The 16,708-nt window shown below is 41.3% G+C and overlaps 1 protein-coding gene across 2 annotated transcripts in view; it reads left to right on the top strand.

Annotated features, from left to right (window-relative positions):
* TBC1D12 (TBC1 domain family member 12) overlaps positions 1–14,809 on the top strand; it is a 43,276-nt gene extending 28,467 nt beyond the window's left edge. For both annotated transcript variants that reach the window (XM_028729756.2, XM_028729755.2), the window contains 9 exons: positions 1,639–1,756; positions 2,295–2,401; positions 3,863–3,943; positions 5,979–6,073; positions 8,671–8,742; positions 10,285–10,413; positions 11,002–11,111; positions 11,660–11,918; positions 13,136–14,809. In XM_028729756.2, the coding sequence (XP_028585589.2) occupies positions 1,639–1,756; positions 2,295–2,401; positions 3,863–3,943; positions 5,979–6,073; positions 8,671–8,742; positions 10,285–10,413; positions 11,002–11,111; positions 11,660–11,918; positions 13,136–13,204 (1,040 nt within the window). In that variant the 3' untranslated portion in view covers positions 13,205–14,809. The remainder of the gene's footprint in view (positions 1–1,638; positions 1,757–2,294; positions 2,402–3,862; positions 3,944–5,978; positions 6,074–8,670; positions 8,743–10,284; positions 10,414–11,001; positions 11,112–11,659; positions 11,919–13,135) is intronic.
* The last annotated feature ends 1,899 nt before the right edge of the window (positions 14,810–16,708 follow it).

The raw sequence follows: 16,708 nt of genomic DNA, 5'->3' as shown, positions 1-16,708 counted from the left end.
CACCTCTGCAGCTTAACATGGCAGAAAAAGCCAAAGCAGTAGCCTGGTAGCTTGTGTTCCGCTAGAGAGAGTCACAATTTAGATATGTACCATTTGTGTATGTTACGCTGTTGAACTGGTATACAATGCAGTTAGTGTATATGGAAATGCAGGTGATCACTTCCTTTTCAACTTCAGCAGCCTTCAGCAGATGGCATTTAGTGGATTCTATCCTCAGCCTAAAACCTGTTGTCATCCTGCACCAAGACTGTGTGCAAGTTAAAAGACTTTAGGCCTTGACCTTACAAAGGATACATTTGCTTATCTACTCCTCGGAGCTCATGCCAGTGTTGCAACCATATCGCTGTACGTGTTTATTAATGTTTGTGCATAACTTTCTTACACCCTTGCAAGTGCTTACCCATGATAGCAATAGATTAGCACTCCAGCGTCAATTAAAATATTTTCTCAAAGGCAACTTGCTTCTTATGTTGGCTGGTCAGTGCAGTCAACAATTTGTTTTAACAGCCTGTCAAATAGAATTGCTTTTTCTTACATGAATGGGACCCTTTGCATAAGGGAAAGTACGCAGGTGACATGTAGGTTGTACAGTGTGGTATACACACTTTTTACATAAAACCTGCAGAACTCATGGCCTGCCTTGCCAAATACAACCCACCAGCCTTGTATTGTGGTGGGTACTTGGAAGACCTACCCCTCCTATTCTCCCTCCTATTCTCCTTATCCCAAGCAGGCAGTAGCAACACAAGGGTTTCAGTGAACCCCTCTGGCTTAATTGGGTTTGGGGTGAGAAATTATAGAGGTCACTCATACCTGTGTAAAAAAACCAGTAATATTTGAAACAGTCCTGAAAGCAAGGCAGATTTCCAAGAGCTTCCTGCATTGCACAGGGTTGACTAGATGACCCTTGGGATCTCTTCCAACTCTACAATTCACTAAATAACACAAATTCTAACGTGATAAAGGAAAATACAAGATTGGAGACTAAAACAACTGACTTGCTGTTGTGTTTCATCTTTGCCTCTATATACTGATGGTATTTGAGAAGGTGGATTTTTTTTGGGGGGGGGGGTAAATGTTGGAGTTGGAAATGTAATCTCTTACTTAAAAAATAATAATCTTTGTTACTCCAGTCATTCTACTTGGAATCAGTAATTTTGCTTCTGCTCCAAACTGCTGGCTCTCTCTAATTTCCCTTAGAACCCACTATTACATTACTCCCCCAGCTTTCTGAGATTTAATTAGTCATCCAATAACATCTGTCCTAACTTGGCTTGTCATGGTTCATGCAACAAGTGGTTTCTTACGAAGCTCCTCTAGAACAGCTTATTCAAACATTATTTGAGATGTTGGTTAGTCATTGTACAGCCCTACTTCCTCTTACTAGATATACACAATTGCAGACACCCACTATGTCTTGCAAACTTGGAAGAGGAAATGGGGAAATGGACAGTATTGGGAGATTCATATTTCTGTCGAGAGCTAATCTCAACAGCGCCGATATGCAAGAAATTTGGCAGTTGACTTAATCTGGAGAATGTAACCCCAAGAACATTTTCTATTTTGATACATTTTTGAAATGTTGATTTTAAAATTACGTTTTAAAATTAAAATTACTGAATATTCTGGATTTAATAGAAATTAAGGATGCACATAGAAGGAAGAAAATAATGAAAGAACGCTTCAAGCAAGAGGAGAACATCGCTAGCGCTATGGTGATTTGGGTCAATGAAATACTGCCTAATTGGGAGACCATGTAAGTATAGATGACTTTGTAACATCAGGAGCCTTCTTACTGATACTTGTTAGCTGCTATGGAAGCCCTTTTGACTGAAGAGCAGGATGAAGATGCATTAAATATAAGCTTCACAGGCTTTTATATCCCTCAAAAGCCTTGAATGTTTTTCTTTCTGTTCTCAAACATGTATTTGGGCTCATGATAGTCTAGAATTACTTTTTCTATTCAGTAATCTCTTTAATAAATTGTTGTCCTTAGCAGTTTGTCTAAATGCTCACCCTGTGCGAAGTTGCAGTCTTCCAGGGGCAGGGGGTTTCCCTGGGTGTGACATCTAGGAGAAACCATAAGGCACTGTTGACTTAAATGGGGTAAAGCTGTGTCAATAGCCCTCTCAGGTGACCTGGCTTCCATAAGGGAAAGCACCTGACTTTCCACGATATGGAGCCAAAGCTTGATGATGTTCTTTGCTTCTGGGGCAACCTGGAAATGCCAGGAATGGCAGCTAAATTACCTGTACTTACAAAAACAACCCCCCCCCCATCTTCTCTTTTTTTAGGCGTTCTACAAGGAGAGTTCGAGAATTGTGGTGGCAAGGGTTACCTCCAAGTGTTCGTGGGAAAGTGTGGAGTCTTGCTGTAGGAAATGAACTGAATATTACTCCTGGTATGTGTTATAAACATGCAAACTCTTCTCTCAGTAGGATGGTGGTCTCAAGAAATAACCCAACATTTCTTCCACTGAGTTTGTAATAGCTTTTATTGATGCAGAAAGAAGTTGCTTTTAGAAGAGATTACCGCATTTTTCACCCTATAGTACGCACCGTCCCATAAGGTGCACCTAGTTTTTTTGGGGGGAAATAAAGGGGGGAAAATTTATTTTCCCCCCAGGTGTGGGGCTGGGGCGGGGGAAGCCCGAGCTTCCCCCGACTCCAGCCCCCAGAACAGGCAACTCTCCACAAGCCGCCCGGTGCCAGGCTCCCGCGCCTTGCGGAGAGCTGCGCGAAGCCTGGGCACGCTGAGCTCAGCGCGCCCAGCCTTCGGCATGCAGGAAGCTCTCCGCAAGCCACGGGAGCCCAGCGCCGGGCTCCCGCGCCTTGCGGAGATCTGCGCAAAGCCTGGAGAGCGAGAGGGGTCGGTGCGCACCGACCGCTCTCGCTCTCCAGGCTTCAGCGAAAGCCTGCATTCACCCCATAGGACGCACACACATTTCCCCTTCATTTTTGGAGGGGAAAAAGTGCGTCCTATGGGGCGAAAAATACGGTAATTTATGCCACAGAAGTTCAAAAATGTATCTATTTTGCTTCACCCAGGAGAGGTAAACTGGCACAGTCTCCCAATACCAGTTTTAAATTGAAGCCATTTAAAGATGATAATGAAAGGGACAACTTTTTCTAGCTGTCAAATACTTTTCAAAAAGCTAGAGCTTGTTAATAGTTTTGTTGGGTGGGGGAGGAGACAGCCTTTAAATAACGGGACTTGACTAAATATTTTAGTTCAAGAGACTGTTTTTAATATGCACGAAGTCTCACTCTTTTTAGGAAGAGATCACTTGGTTAGTAGATTTTAGCATGTTTCAGTTTCATCTCTTTCAAGAAAGATCAGTATAGCTGGTTTAAGAACTGGAACAATGTAAAGATTCTAACAGTTCACAAATCTTTGTATGGAGCATGCCTAGATCTCTATGTACTTGTTTGGACAATCACATCTTGGATTAATACCCAGACACACGAAGGAGCATTTTAGCTGCGCATGAAGCCCTTTTACATTAGTTTCCATTAACAATTGTTTCCTGGTTAATCTTAACTAGGAATATATGTTCAACAGTTCTGGAATATGAAGCCATGGTTTGAAGTTGGTTAAATTTTGTTAATGGAGTACCTAGTGGTTTGTTTGTTTGTTTGTACAACGGGGGATATACAGGCAGCAGAAGGCTTGTTCATGTCTCAAGCTAAAGCTAAATTCAGGGAAGCTGTCCCGAGTCAGTGGCTGGATATTACACAGTATGATTTCCCTTCCTGGTTTTTATAACTAAAATGCATATAATAAAAACAGGATTACTGTGAAAATTGTATAGTTCTTATCTGTAAATTTGCCCTTTGGCTCCATTTTGCTGTCTGTTTTGCAGAACTCTATGAAATCTTCTTATCTAGAGCCAAGGAACGATGGAAGAGTTTTGGGGAAATGGGTGCTGAGAATGATGCAGAAGGTAGGTTACAATGATTCCCGTTGCTACTTTTACACTCTTCTAAGTAGAATGCACATGATTAGCCAAATGACACATTCAGAAATATAGCACAGCCATTCATTGTAGGATCAAATGTTTGATACTTGCATTTAGAAAGCTAACATTATCATCAACTAACATCTACAATTTGATGTGGTATAGTTCTGAGCAAGTTGAATCCCAATCAGATTTCTCAATATGTTCATCTCTTTGTTTGGAGATTCAGGCGCAGTAGCAGATACCTTAAAATTGTCTGCTCGTTGAAATGTGGGTTTCCTTCAGAGAATGTGATACTGTTATGATCCAGTGGATTTGCCATAAAAACTGAAGCTGGAAGAGCTTAATAAAAGCAAGATAGATTTTATTGTCACAGGCTTTAAATAGTGTCCAGCTCAGAAAGAAAGAAAGAAATCGTCTGCATTTGTAGTTTTGTGGGGAGGATACCAATTTAACAAACAGAACTGGCAATATCAGTTCAGAGTAAGTCTGGCCAGTTGTGATCCAACCTTATGAGGGATGAGGTGAGGGGAGAAGCCCTTTTCCAATATAAATATATGACATGATGATATCTTAGCACGCTTGCTTGGGAAGTACAGTATGTCTCTAAAGAGGTCTGAAACCTGATTTCATGTTTGGGGAATAAGCCCTTCAGGAACAATAGATAGATGAGGGAATATAGTGTTGTGCTGAAGAGTCTGTTTGCTCTATGGGCCCCAGCTCTTTGTGCAGGAGAGCAGGCTGCTGTCCGCCTGGAAGAGCTGGCCTAGAAACTATCATGCTTGCAGAATAAACAGGAGCACAAACTGGGTAACTTAGGTCTTTGGCTTGAATAGTGGAACACTCCATAGGAGTGGAAAACAACTGAGACTTCAGGATGTAACCCTGAAAAGGGGAGTTTTAAAATAAATGATGATAACGCCCAAGTCACAAGTCAAGTGCTTGAAGGCTACTGAGAAGGGATGGAGAAAGAATAGGACAAGTGGCCACAAGCCCAAATTGCACAACTGTGTTCTAGTTGAAGGGAGAAGGTAGAGGCAGAGCAAGGATTAGAGAGAGAGGAAGAAGAAGCAAGCAAAAAAAAAAAAAAAAAAAAAAAAAAAAAACAGGCAGAAAGGGAGGAAGAGAATTAATGAAAGTGAGGTTTTTTCCCTATCACAGAAGAAGGACTGGTGAGAAGGATCCTTGGTGGAGTAAAGTAAAAATACAGGGCACAGTAGATCTTTTACTGCGCAGTAAAGCTTTTACCAACCCAGAATGAGTTGGGCACTGTGTCTGCTTGCAGGGCTGCTCTCAGGAGATATCCTTTCCCCAGAATTCTAAAAACAATTAGTTTTGTAAAATTAAAACAGGAAGTCTGCTGAAAGGTGTTTTCCAGAGGAACAAAAAGGGTGGATATGCTTTGGCTGTTTTCTGAAACGGGGAATGAATGGTGTGGTTCCATTGTGTCAAAAGGGCATGGGGATCTTCGTATTGCCAGTTTAATGAGTAGCAGGGTATTGTCCAAATTTAAATTAGGGTGCAGTTGCTTTTGACTCGGTAAGTCCAAGAAGTCTGTAGCTCCTGGGCATTTAGGGTTAAGAACTCTCTTTCCCAGGTCAAGAGAGAGTAGTGCACAGGCCATATAGTCTGACATCCTTGTCCTGGGTTGCCGAGCCCTTGCCAACTATAGGATGGAAATTCTGAGACAAAATGGAGGTGAGGGGACAAAATGGGAGGACTGTGGCAACACATCTGTGCCTTCTTGAGTTAAACCATTTTTTAAATCGCCTCTTAAAACCTTTTTTTTATTTTTGCAGTGGTATACCAAACACGACTCATAGATTAAAATGATAGTTGAATGAAATAGTTGTTCTCTACACTTTTTCCTGTTTTCTGTAAATTAAGTTAGTATTTTCTTAATTTCTGATTGGAAGTAATAGTCAGACTACGTAGAAGATGGCCATAGTCTTACGTTACTGTATAAATAACTCTACAGATATATACATATATAAAAATCTGCATGCTTTAATCTCTGTAGATGCTGGAGTATCAGTTGCTGATCGGGAGGCTAGTTTGGAGCTAATAAAATTGGATATATCCCGCACATTTCCATCCCTCTATATTTTTCAGAAGGTAAAATGTTTTTGACTTTGTTCAGATACAAACATGTTAAACATGAGGTCATTTCCCCCTCTGTGGCTGATTTTCTTTAAAAAAAATAATAATCTGTCAATGAAAGGATGTTTTTTTAAAAAATGGAATTTTCTGCCATGGATTCATGCAGCTGAAGAATTCCATGCTACATTAATAGTAGTGTGACTCAAAAATAATTTGAAAAGGCACTTGTGTATCAGGTATTAACTCTATAACTTCATCTTCTTGGCATGGTACTTAGAGGGAGTGTTTTATCTGACCAGGTTAGCAAATGTTCTGTCTATGCATCTGTTTCCCTGCAGTCGAATGGTTAGATCTTTGACTTGCTTTATGTGCTTGCAAGGGTGGAGTGTGGGAGGGAGCAAAGCAGCTATAGCAAGCAAGCTAAAATTCATTTTCCAGGCTGGCGAGTGCTGGGGTTTGGGGAGAGATTGATTGATGTGTCCAACTAAAGCAATAGAATGTAAAAGCAGCTTGCAAACCTTGTTGCCTTCATTCACGGAGCAAACATAGCAGGTCTTACGGGACTTAAGCCATTGTTTCTGGGGGGTGGGGCATAACTGCAAACAAAAGATCACCTGGTCAGCTAGACTTTATGCTTGCTCACCACTGCCAACTGGGAAGGTAAGCCAGTTCCACGGCTGTTCAAATAACAATATTCTGGCAGAAGTACAAGCGTACAAATCTGCAAGTGTTAAGTGTTTGGCTTTTTAAAAACATGAAAAAATGGCATCTTACTATACTTACAAAACAGATTTCAGAGAACTGTTTGATAGTATATCAAATAACTAAATGAATGGTGTAGTATAAGGGAAAAAATATACTCACCCGCCTCCCTTTTCGAATATATGTCAGACCTCTGCATATGTTTTAATAGAAAAACGACAGTGCCTGCCCCTTTTAACATTTGTGAACTTGGAATTTTGGTATTGGCATTCCAGTCTATAATGCCACGTAAGAAGAAGCCCCTATACAAAGTTGTTTATATAGTTCCATCTCTGTGTATGCTGTTACAGTGTAACAAGCAAAAATAGCAGGTCCCTTGACCCAAAGAAGCTTTTAATCCCCAGAGTTAAAATAGGATTTGTTTACTCAAGAGACCTGAGTGGTCTTCCTCTTTTGTTCCTGGTGAAACCGAAAGTGCATTCCAACTAGACAGAATAAAAAAAACCCCAGAGAGCTGTCTATTGCAGAGTTAGTTTGCCTTGCTCAAGCCTCACCTGAAACTTTGTGTCTAGATAGTTTCCCTTCTTTGTTTCCTTAGCCAATTTGCATTCCTAAATGAACAGCCTGCAAACCCGAAAGTTAATTTTCAGCTCCGATACGAGTTACTAAAGGATGAAATAACAAATGTTCAGGTGTGAGGCTTTCTGTTTTGTTTAGTTAACCTCACCCCTGCTGCTACTAAATTGCAAAAAAAGTTTCTGTAATTTTCATTTATATGATAACCCAATGCAGCGTCGCCAACCTTTCTGAGCTGCAGTGGCTGCTGTCGGGGGTTTGGCATAAGGGCTGCCACATTTAAAAGCGCAGAAGAAAGGACAGGCCCTCAATGTGGTGCTGTCATGCCCCCCCCCCCCATCAGCCACCTCATGGGGGGGGGGAGATGCAAATATCAACCACTGCTGCAGTTACTTACAACGAGAAGCTGTTTGTATCTCTATTCAGAACGGATGAGAGGGTATGTGTCAAATCCTGGCATCCAGGGAAATGTAGACATGTTTAAGGGAGTGTGTTCAGTTTAGGGGAAGCTGAGTCAGTGCAAGCGGGAGCTGAGCAGGAAGAGCAAACAGTGTCTCATGGATATTTGAGTGGATAGTTACTGAGACATGTTGTGGGTTCTGTAGGAGGTACAGGTGGGCACACTGTAACAGTGGGCAACATGTTGGTGACCTCTGACCTAATGTCTCCACTAAAAAAGGAGGAGGAGGAGGAGGAAACTATTAACGACCAAGAATCTGTCTGAAATTACTTTTTCACAATCTGGGATAGGGTGATAGTGGTGGAAGAAAATACACAATTCGTTGTGTGCAAGGCTTTCTCCGCATCTAAAAACGCTTGCTGGATCACAAGTGTTGTGAATTCAGAGTTACGTTTTGTCAGCACTGAAACAGCTCCTGGCAGTACGTATAGTCCAGAGAACATTAGGAGAAAACAATGTACTTTGTCTGTACAGTTTGGAACTGGGATACTAATAACCAAGTTCACACTGGGGTGACTGCCAGCGTTCCTAAGTGTTGACACTTTAGCTCACTGTCCCTTGTTTGCTTGGAGGTAGTACAGTAGAATGGAGAAAGTGTGCACTCGCTTGCATATGTGTTCATAGGTAATAGGTGGAGGTGTTTTTTTAGTCTTTTGGAGCTGTTACAGTTCCATGCAGTCAGGAACAAATGGACTTGTAGGAATTTCAGTGCTGCTGTCACACATATATAGCCAAGCTTCTGGGCATGCCTAACTTTGTATAGATTGGATATATTGTGACCCAGTGGAAATAGTCATCTGAATTCAAAATAAAGCTAGAAAAACAAAATAAATGTTAACATATACTTTTCTTTTTTCCGTTGTTTTCACTTCAGGGTGGCCCTTATCATGATCTTTTGCACAGTGTCCTGGGAGCATATACATGTTACAGACCAGATGTAGGATATGTAAGTATCCTTACAACATTGCCGTTCTTCACATTATAATGACGTTTCATACAAATATTAGCTTGACGTTTAAAGGAATAGTTTTTGCTGAGTAAACTATCTCAATATAGCTTGCCTGTGTAGCACCAGTAGAGGAGGTTGGTCTGTCTCTGACATTTGCGCGCGCGCGCGCGCGCACACACACACACACTGTCTCCATAGATACTTCAAAACACTCTCAATAGTTTTTTTAATGCATACATACATACATACATACATACATACATTTTTTTTTTACTCCCTACCCCTCCTTTCCTGATGTTTATTTTATTACTCCTTTTTATTAGCTGTTTTAAAACACATGTTTTATTATCTAAACCCGATACCATTAATTCTTTCAATAATCCATTGCTTATATTTCAAATCCTGCCTGCAACTTCATGTTTGGGTGATAGTTTTATAGATAATCCAATTGCTCTGTTGCATTTAGAGGAGTGGTGGGATACCACCAGCCAATGAGCCTAATTGGATCTGGCAGGGGTCCTACTCTGGCTCACAGGATCATGTTCCTCAGTACATGCCCGCCTGCCCCACACCTGACATCAGATGTGGTGTCGCAGCGAAGGAACAACTGGGAGCTTGAAGTACACTTCCAGTATTTCTTTGACAAGGAGGTATTGTTGATAGCATCGCTTAGCTGATTGGCGCTTTGAAGTTGTATGTTTACAGTTGTGGTTTAAATTCAAACTGCATCAGCAAAGGGATGTTTTCCCCTCTACTGACCAACTGTGTGGACAGCTTTGCTGGTACACAGAGAATGAATGTCTGTTTGCAGATGTGGCTTGGATTCAAACTGCACCAGCAAATGGGCAAAGCAGAGCTCTCTGCCGGTACCAGTTAGCTGCTTGGTGCTGATGACAAGCCCCTTTGATGTTACCTGACATAGTGATGTAGCCTGTTGTGGATGGGGAAGCTACAAATCTGTCCTGGAGCTGAAAATGTTTCCCAGCCCTGGTCTAGAGGTAATGGCTCAACTGTAGCCTGCAGAGATGAGTCTGTAAATCCTGTTGACATGTGATTGGGACTTCCCAGTAATTGTGCACCAGATTCTACTATAGATGTTCCTTCCCTATGGCATTAGCTCCTAGAAAAGCAAGGGGAGAAAATCCCTGAATGTAGATGATTCAGGTGTTGGCTTTACCACCTTATATTTGTCTGGTAACCACCTGCCAATTCTTCCTACTGAAGCTATTAAAAAATACATTAGCAGCCTTACCCCAGGATGCTGTAGACTCTACCCATACATCCATGAGTGGAAACTTCAGTGATTGAAGCAGGTCTAAGTTGCCCTAATCACATTACTGCCTTGAGCATTTGAATGATAACTCATTAAGTACTGAATTTAGCATTTCTGTAACAAGTTAGCCTTTTTTTTTTGTCAAAACTGTAAATAAATTTGGTTACGTTCTAGCCTTTACTAATACTGTAGCTTACAGATCACTACCTTAATATAAAAATGAGACTGTTTACTTAATACACTTTCACTGCTTTTGTTTTTTGAAGGTCCAGGGAATGTCCTTCATTGCTGCAGTCCTTATTCTCAATCTGGAAGAGGCAGATGCGTTCATTGCCTTTGCAAACCTCCTGAACAAGCCATGCCAGTTGGCCTTTTTCCGTGTGGATCACAGCATGGTATATACAATTTGCAGTGTCTCGTAACTTACTATTTCACTTAAACCATTTTGTGACAACTAGAATCTTTTTAACAGGCAGGAAATGGGTGTCAGTCTACACCCAGTAGAATTTCTGCTTTCCTAAAGAATAGTGCTTTGCATTCATACTTGCCACTAGCAGGGGTACTTGTGTCTCTGGAATGAAATCGGCAACTATTTCTTTTGTTAAAATTTACCACCCCTTTTCAGAATTCTGTTCTTGTAGCTTCCTCTCCTATAATTCATTTTCTGGAAACAATGGGCTAATGACTACCCTACAGCCAATTTCTTGCTTTTGCCAGGATGACTAGCTCATTTTTCTGTTGTCTACACTGTAAGTGTACTTGGCTAAATTTGTTGCTGAAGAAGTACAGATACTACAGTTGTCATAGCAACTGCACTGGAAGTTTTACTATTTAAATGATGTACGCTGCATTTTCTTCACTAAAACCAGCAGAATATGTCCTGTAGACAGGGGTACAGCTTCCTTGAAGGCTTCATTAGTTATGGCACCCCGTGTCCCCCCCCCCCGACTTTTATTAGTTTTTTCTCTTTTTTTTCTTTACAGATGCTGAAGTACTTTGCAGCATTTGAAGTATTTTTTGAGGAAAACCTCCCCAAATTGTTTCACCATTTTAAATCCTACAAACTTACCCCTGACATATACTTGATAGACTGGTAAGTTGGAAGATTGGTTGAATAGGTTCTGTTTTGCTTTCTGTGTTAAATAGATAAACTTGCAGCTGAAGTTTGATAATACAGATAAATGGGCACTCTGTAGAAATTTCTCCATTCTGTGTGGTTGAGGGGGGCGGGGTGAGCAGTTGTTGGGGCAAGTTGGGAACGTAATTCCCATCTAGCTGTGATTGTCAGTGTCTAAACAAACTTACACGAGTGAATGTCTGCTCATGCAGTATAGCTTTCCCACTCCTCCTTCTCTCTTGCAGCTTCTTGTACCATGCTTCCTCAGCCAGGAAAAGCCTGGTACAGGGGACTGCAGTGGATTGGGAGGGGGGAGATCAGGGAAAATTTGCAGAGTCAGCTTGTGTGAGTGGGACACCTATCAGTGTGTCTTTCCCAGATCCAAAGTATTAATGGACTTCTAAATAAAATACCACTGACAGTGAAGGAGCTCAAAGTTCACTGCACAAAAGTGATGGCATGTAGTTTGTCCTCATGTTCCTGATACTTCTGATTTCCCAAAAAAATAAACCCCACCCCCCCAGGATCTTCACCCTGTACAGCAAGTCACTACCCCTTGATCTGGCCTGTCGCGTCTGGGATGTCTTTTGTAGAGACGGAGAAGAATTTTTGTTCAGAACTGGATTAGGAATTCTTCGGCTATATGAAGATATCCTCCTGCAGATGGACTTCATTCATATAGCACAGTTTCTAACAAAGCTACCTGAAGACATCACGTCGGAGAAGCTCTTTACTTGTATTACATCTATTCAGATGCAGAATAGTAACAAAAAATGGGCTCAGGTAAGTGTTCATTTTTATTATAAATAAATTGGGTCACGTTAACTGTTGATTTTCTGCCCTCAAAAACACGTTGCCGAGGACAGCTTAGCAAGAATAAATGCAGTAAACAATTAAAATATATGAACATACTTTCTCTCTCTCTCTCTCTCTCTCTCTCTCTCTCTCTCTCTCTCTCCATACACACATAAAATAATATTAAACCATCAGCAGAAATACAGTAAGCACACAGCTTACATGGGAGATAGGCTCTGGGGATCTGTGTGCAAAGGCAAAATCACATAAAATCAGGAATGCCCCTGGAACAGGACCCCCCCAACCTCTATCTGTCCAAAGCTGGCGTGCTGAGTAGGCCTTGCCCCCCACGCATGATCTCGGGATCCTTGCGGGGTCTTACCAGAGGCTGGTAAGCAAGGGTCTTACCAGAGGCTGGTAAGCAAGGGCTTAAAAATCTCCCACCTTGCTTAGCAGGTTCTGGGAAGGTCTCATGAGGGCCCTGGTGTGTTCCTGCAAGATGTGCTGTGTCTGCATGGGGAGGCAGTACAACTTGCCTACCTGTCATTTTCAGGAGGGAGTGGGGCATGCTGTCATGATGAGAAAAACCATTCAAGGCCCCTGTAGTGTTCTGCTACTTCATGGGTGGTGTACTGAACTCTTATTAAATGGGAAATACCTTTAGCTACACTTCCTTAAACTCAAAGATTTATATTTTAACCCTATGGCAAACTACTACACAGCTACAGTGTGCAGCAGTATTTCTGTTGTAAATTCTTGACACCACAATCATCAATCTAAGGCCCTTCTTTGTGTGCCTCCTGCTCTACAGGAGTCCCAAAAGAGCAGGTTGTGTAAAATGAACAGTGTATCTTTCCATATTAAACCCTTCTGTAGGCTAAAATGGAAAATTAGCTGTGTTGTTTTAAATTGTGGATAACCCTTGTTGACTGGAGAGCAGAAAGCAGGGCTTCATGTGATTCTAAGGCAGACCATTTTCAAGAGTCATGGTGCTTTTTCATTCCCTATTTTCTATTAATCACTTGGGGATTGATACTTTGTATGTTGGGTTATTCGGGGGGGAAAGAGATGGAGTGGGAATGAAATACTCTTCAGTGATAATGATGGATGCAACGAACCTGCAATGAGGTATCAGTATTGATAAAAGTTAATGAGAGATTGAATAGTGTCTGATTTTTAACACTTACCTAAAAATCAATTTGCAGGTGTTTGCATCATTAATGAAGGATAGCAAAGAAGGAGACAAGAACCACAGTCCAGCACTAAAAAGTTAATTTCAAGTTTATTGGAAATAATAAAGAAACCACTTGCTTGTTAAAGGATTCTAAACATCTTATCAATGAAAACCACTAAGAAGAAACAGCTTGGGAAGACCTAAGGAAGAGACAGTATTTGACTGAGTACAGTGGTGGAATTTGATGAAATGTTCACCCTGTTGCCAGTATTAAAGAGCTTTTTGTGGGAGGAGCCCTTTTCACAGGAAGCAAAACAATAAAAACTTATGAAACTGAGAAAGTGGCTAATGCATATTTAATATTTAAAGTTGAATGCAATAAAAATTTGTAATAACTTTTGTTGGTACTTTAAATTTTTAGGGATACCTTTTTTATGATGATCACAAAGGCACTTTTGGGAGGAAAGCAGGCGTTTAAAAAGTAAGGCCCAAAAACTGCTACCTGAACCAAACATTTTGGTACAAATACCTCCAAAATTAACCAGTGAAATTCTTAGGACCAAATAAGTTTTTTTGCTTTGGTATACATGCCAGATAATAGGAGGCTTTATATATGTCTTGCTAAACTCCTTTTAAACTGCAGCTTCACTCTTCGGTTAAATGAATGTACGTAAGGTGGAACAGAGTATGCTGCGTCAAGTTTTGCCGCAAAGTCATGGGCAAAAAGTCTTTTGGCCTAAAGATGGCAGTGGTTAAGAGAACTATTTTAACTGTGTGCTTGTATAAGCAACTGATGGGTTTCTGGAATTTTGCTTCCTGAAGTACTTGGTAGGTAGCTTGCTTACATTACAGAAAAATTGGATTCCTATTCCACGAAAATCAGATCAGTTCTTGATTTATTTTTTAAATCAAAGTGACTTATACTTGATGATAAACACTAGTATAATTAATAAGCTAGTGACAAATGCTTTTGCACATTTTAAGCAATGTTAATGTGAAAGTTTGAGTCCCTGTATATTAAAACCTTTCTCACTTAAATGCAAAATGGAATAGTTTTGAATTGCAGTGTGTACAATAATTAATACCCTAAATCCATACTGTCAGTCACATCTAACATCAGCACTGTACTGTAAATGTGATCTATGGAAGCTCTTAAACTTCCTTCACACTCCAAAACATTTTAAAAATGACATTTGAACTGGAGGGAGATGGAAAGGATACCTCTTAAACTCTGAGCAGCTAATGCTTGTTCTTTCTAAATCCATTTTGATAGTATTAATGTAAATAAAAATGCATTATGATTTTTTTGTACCTGTTCCCTGTACGTGGAAATGAAGTGAAAATTTATCATTGCATTAAAAAATTGAAAGAAAAGAGAGACTACTTCAGCTGTCAAGTGTTAAAAGAAGTTGCAGAACCGGTTTTAAAGATTTGGGTTACAGTATGTTGGAATATTTATGTATCGTTATCAGATTTAAAACTACACTTTATATTACTTACAACATACAATTTGAAGTTAAAATGTCTTTCTTTTCTTATGTATTTACTTACTTGGTTCCCGTGTATGTCCTCTGTTTGGGTTCTCTTGTACAGTTTTCTTACTTTTCAAGTATACACATGTATATAAATTGTAAATAGAAGGTATTTTGCCTTCATTCAAGACCACTAGTAACTATTCCTATGTAAATAAAACTGGTAAGCAGAATGAGTGATGTCTCTTCATTTAATTCTCCCGCTCAGATGCAAAGCTATATTGAAAACTTCTGAATCTTCAGTAGCTTCTACAGATTTATATTTCGGACATCATGACCCCATCTATAATGGAAGCTGGGATTCTAAGGGGTGACATTTTAAAGTCTACAAATAGAGTTCTCGGTAAAAGGTTGTGATTGGTTGAAACTTCACAGGGAATTACAATCCTTCTCACAAACATTAACTCAGTTTGGAACAAGTCTGTGCAAAACTATTTTTTCTTAAACAGAGTGGCTAAACAGCTGGCCCTGTGCCAGGGAATGTCTTGGCAGAGAAGCAGAACCCAGAGAAGCAGAGCTCAGACATAAACCGTAGGGTTTTTTTACCCATCCCTGTTTCATATGCAAAAACCTGTCCCATTTAGTTCCTAAATATGGTAAAGTAAAGGTAAAGGTATACCCCTGCCCGTACGGGCCAGTCTTGACAGACTCTAGGGTTGTGCGCTCATCTCACTCAAGAGGCCGGGGGCCAGTGCTGTCCGGAGACACTTCTGGGTCACGTGGCCAGCGTGACATCGCTCTGGCGAGCCAGAGCCGCACACGGAAACACCGTTTGCCTTCCCGCTAGTAAGCGGTCCCTATTTATCTACTTGCACCCGGGAGTGCTTTCGAACTGCTAGGTTGGCAGGCGCTGGGACCGAACAACGGGCACCCCGCCACGGGGATTCGAACCGCGACCTTTCGATCGGCAAGCCCTAGGCGCTGAGGCTTTTACCCACGGCGCTGAGGCTTTTACCCACAGCGCCACCCGCTGTGTTTGGTAGTTTGGTACAAACCTAAGGCAGCTGCCTACAGCACCAAATGTAAAGTGTAATTTTTAAAAATCAGATGTATAGCATCATTACAAATGAACAGATTTTTCAAGATTCCTCACACAGACTAGGAAAGAATACTGATTTCTGCGTTTTTTTTATCCCGTGGTTATCAGAGTCTGGACGCCTTGACAAGGCATACATCGTGAATGCCGGCACCATGATTTGGGGTTCTTGAATAAGGCAAGCCTCGGTGTGGAAGACATGGGATATGCAATAAAAGCATTTTTTCTTAAGATTTTCTATGATGTTTTATGTAAATGGAGTGGTTCTGTTGAAAGGCCCTTTTGCTGCTGTGGGCATTTGCTACAGCAAATGCCTTTGGAGCTGGAACTGAGGTCAGGACTCCGAGAGATAAGTTCTTTGATAAGTACACCCATTGCATGATATGAGCCAGGTCTGATAGGTGTAAGAATTAATTCCAAAGCAGTGTTCTTGTGAAACCTTAGGCCACAGACATGCTGTCGTTTTGATTAAGTGGGGGAACCAGTCATGGGTGTAGCCAGGATTTATGTTTGGGGCGGGGGGGGGGCAAGGCACCCCACCTGCCATCACCCTCACTCTGGCTCTTGTCTAGCAGATTCAGAATGAAATGTCTTGACAACAGTTGTTCTAAATTTCTTTTGACCCCAGGAAAAAAATCTGTCCAAATCTTTCTACAATTTCTAAAGTATTTTTTATTTATTTACTTGATGGGGCGCGCGCGCGTGTGTGTATGTAAAACTGCCCCCCCCCCCCCGCTACACCCAGGGAACCAGCGATGGTCCACGCATGGGAATTGAGCAAAAAAAGCCCAGAAAGCTCCTCCTGGTCTCATGTTATGTCTCTTCTCCCCTCTGCGACTATATATTCTGGGACCGAGCCCCATTTCAGCCTAACTCACCCCTTTGTGCGCCCACGAAAGCGCTCCTGTGGGCTCATAAAAAACCCTGAGAAAGTGAGAGTCGTGGCTGCCCGGCGCTGGGCTTGCAGGGAGAGATGCCTTTTGCCTTCCTCCTCCTCTCCGACAGAGGTCGCTGTGGGGAAGCAGGATCCGCCTGA

This window comes from Podarcis muralis, chromosome 6 (assembly GCF_964188315.1).
Source record: "Podarcis muralis chromosome 6, rPodMur119.hap1.1, whole genome shotgun sequence".
Classification (NCBI taxonomy): Eukaryota; Metazoa; Chordata; class Lepidosauria; order Squamata; family Lacertidae; genus Podarcis; species Podarcis muralis.
Note: the sequence above shows the minus strand (reverse complement) of the source record. Positions and strands in the feature narration are given on the sequence as shown.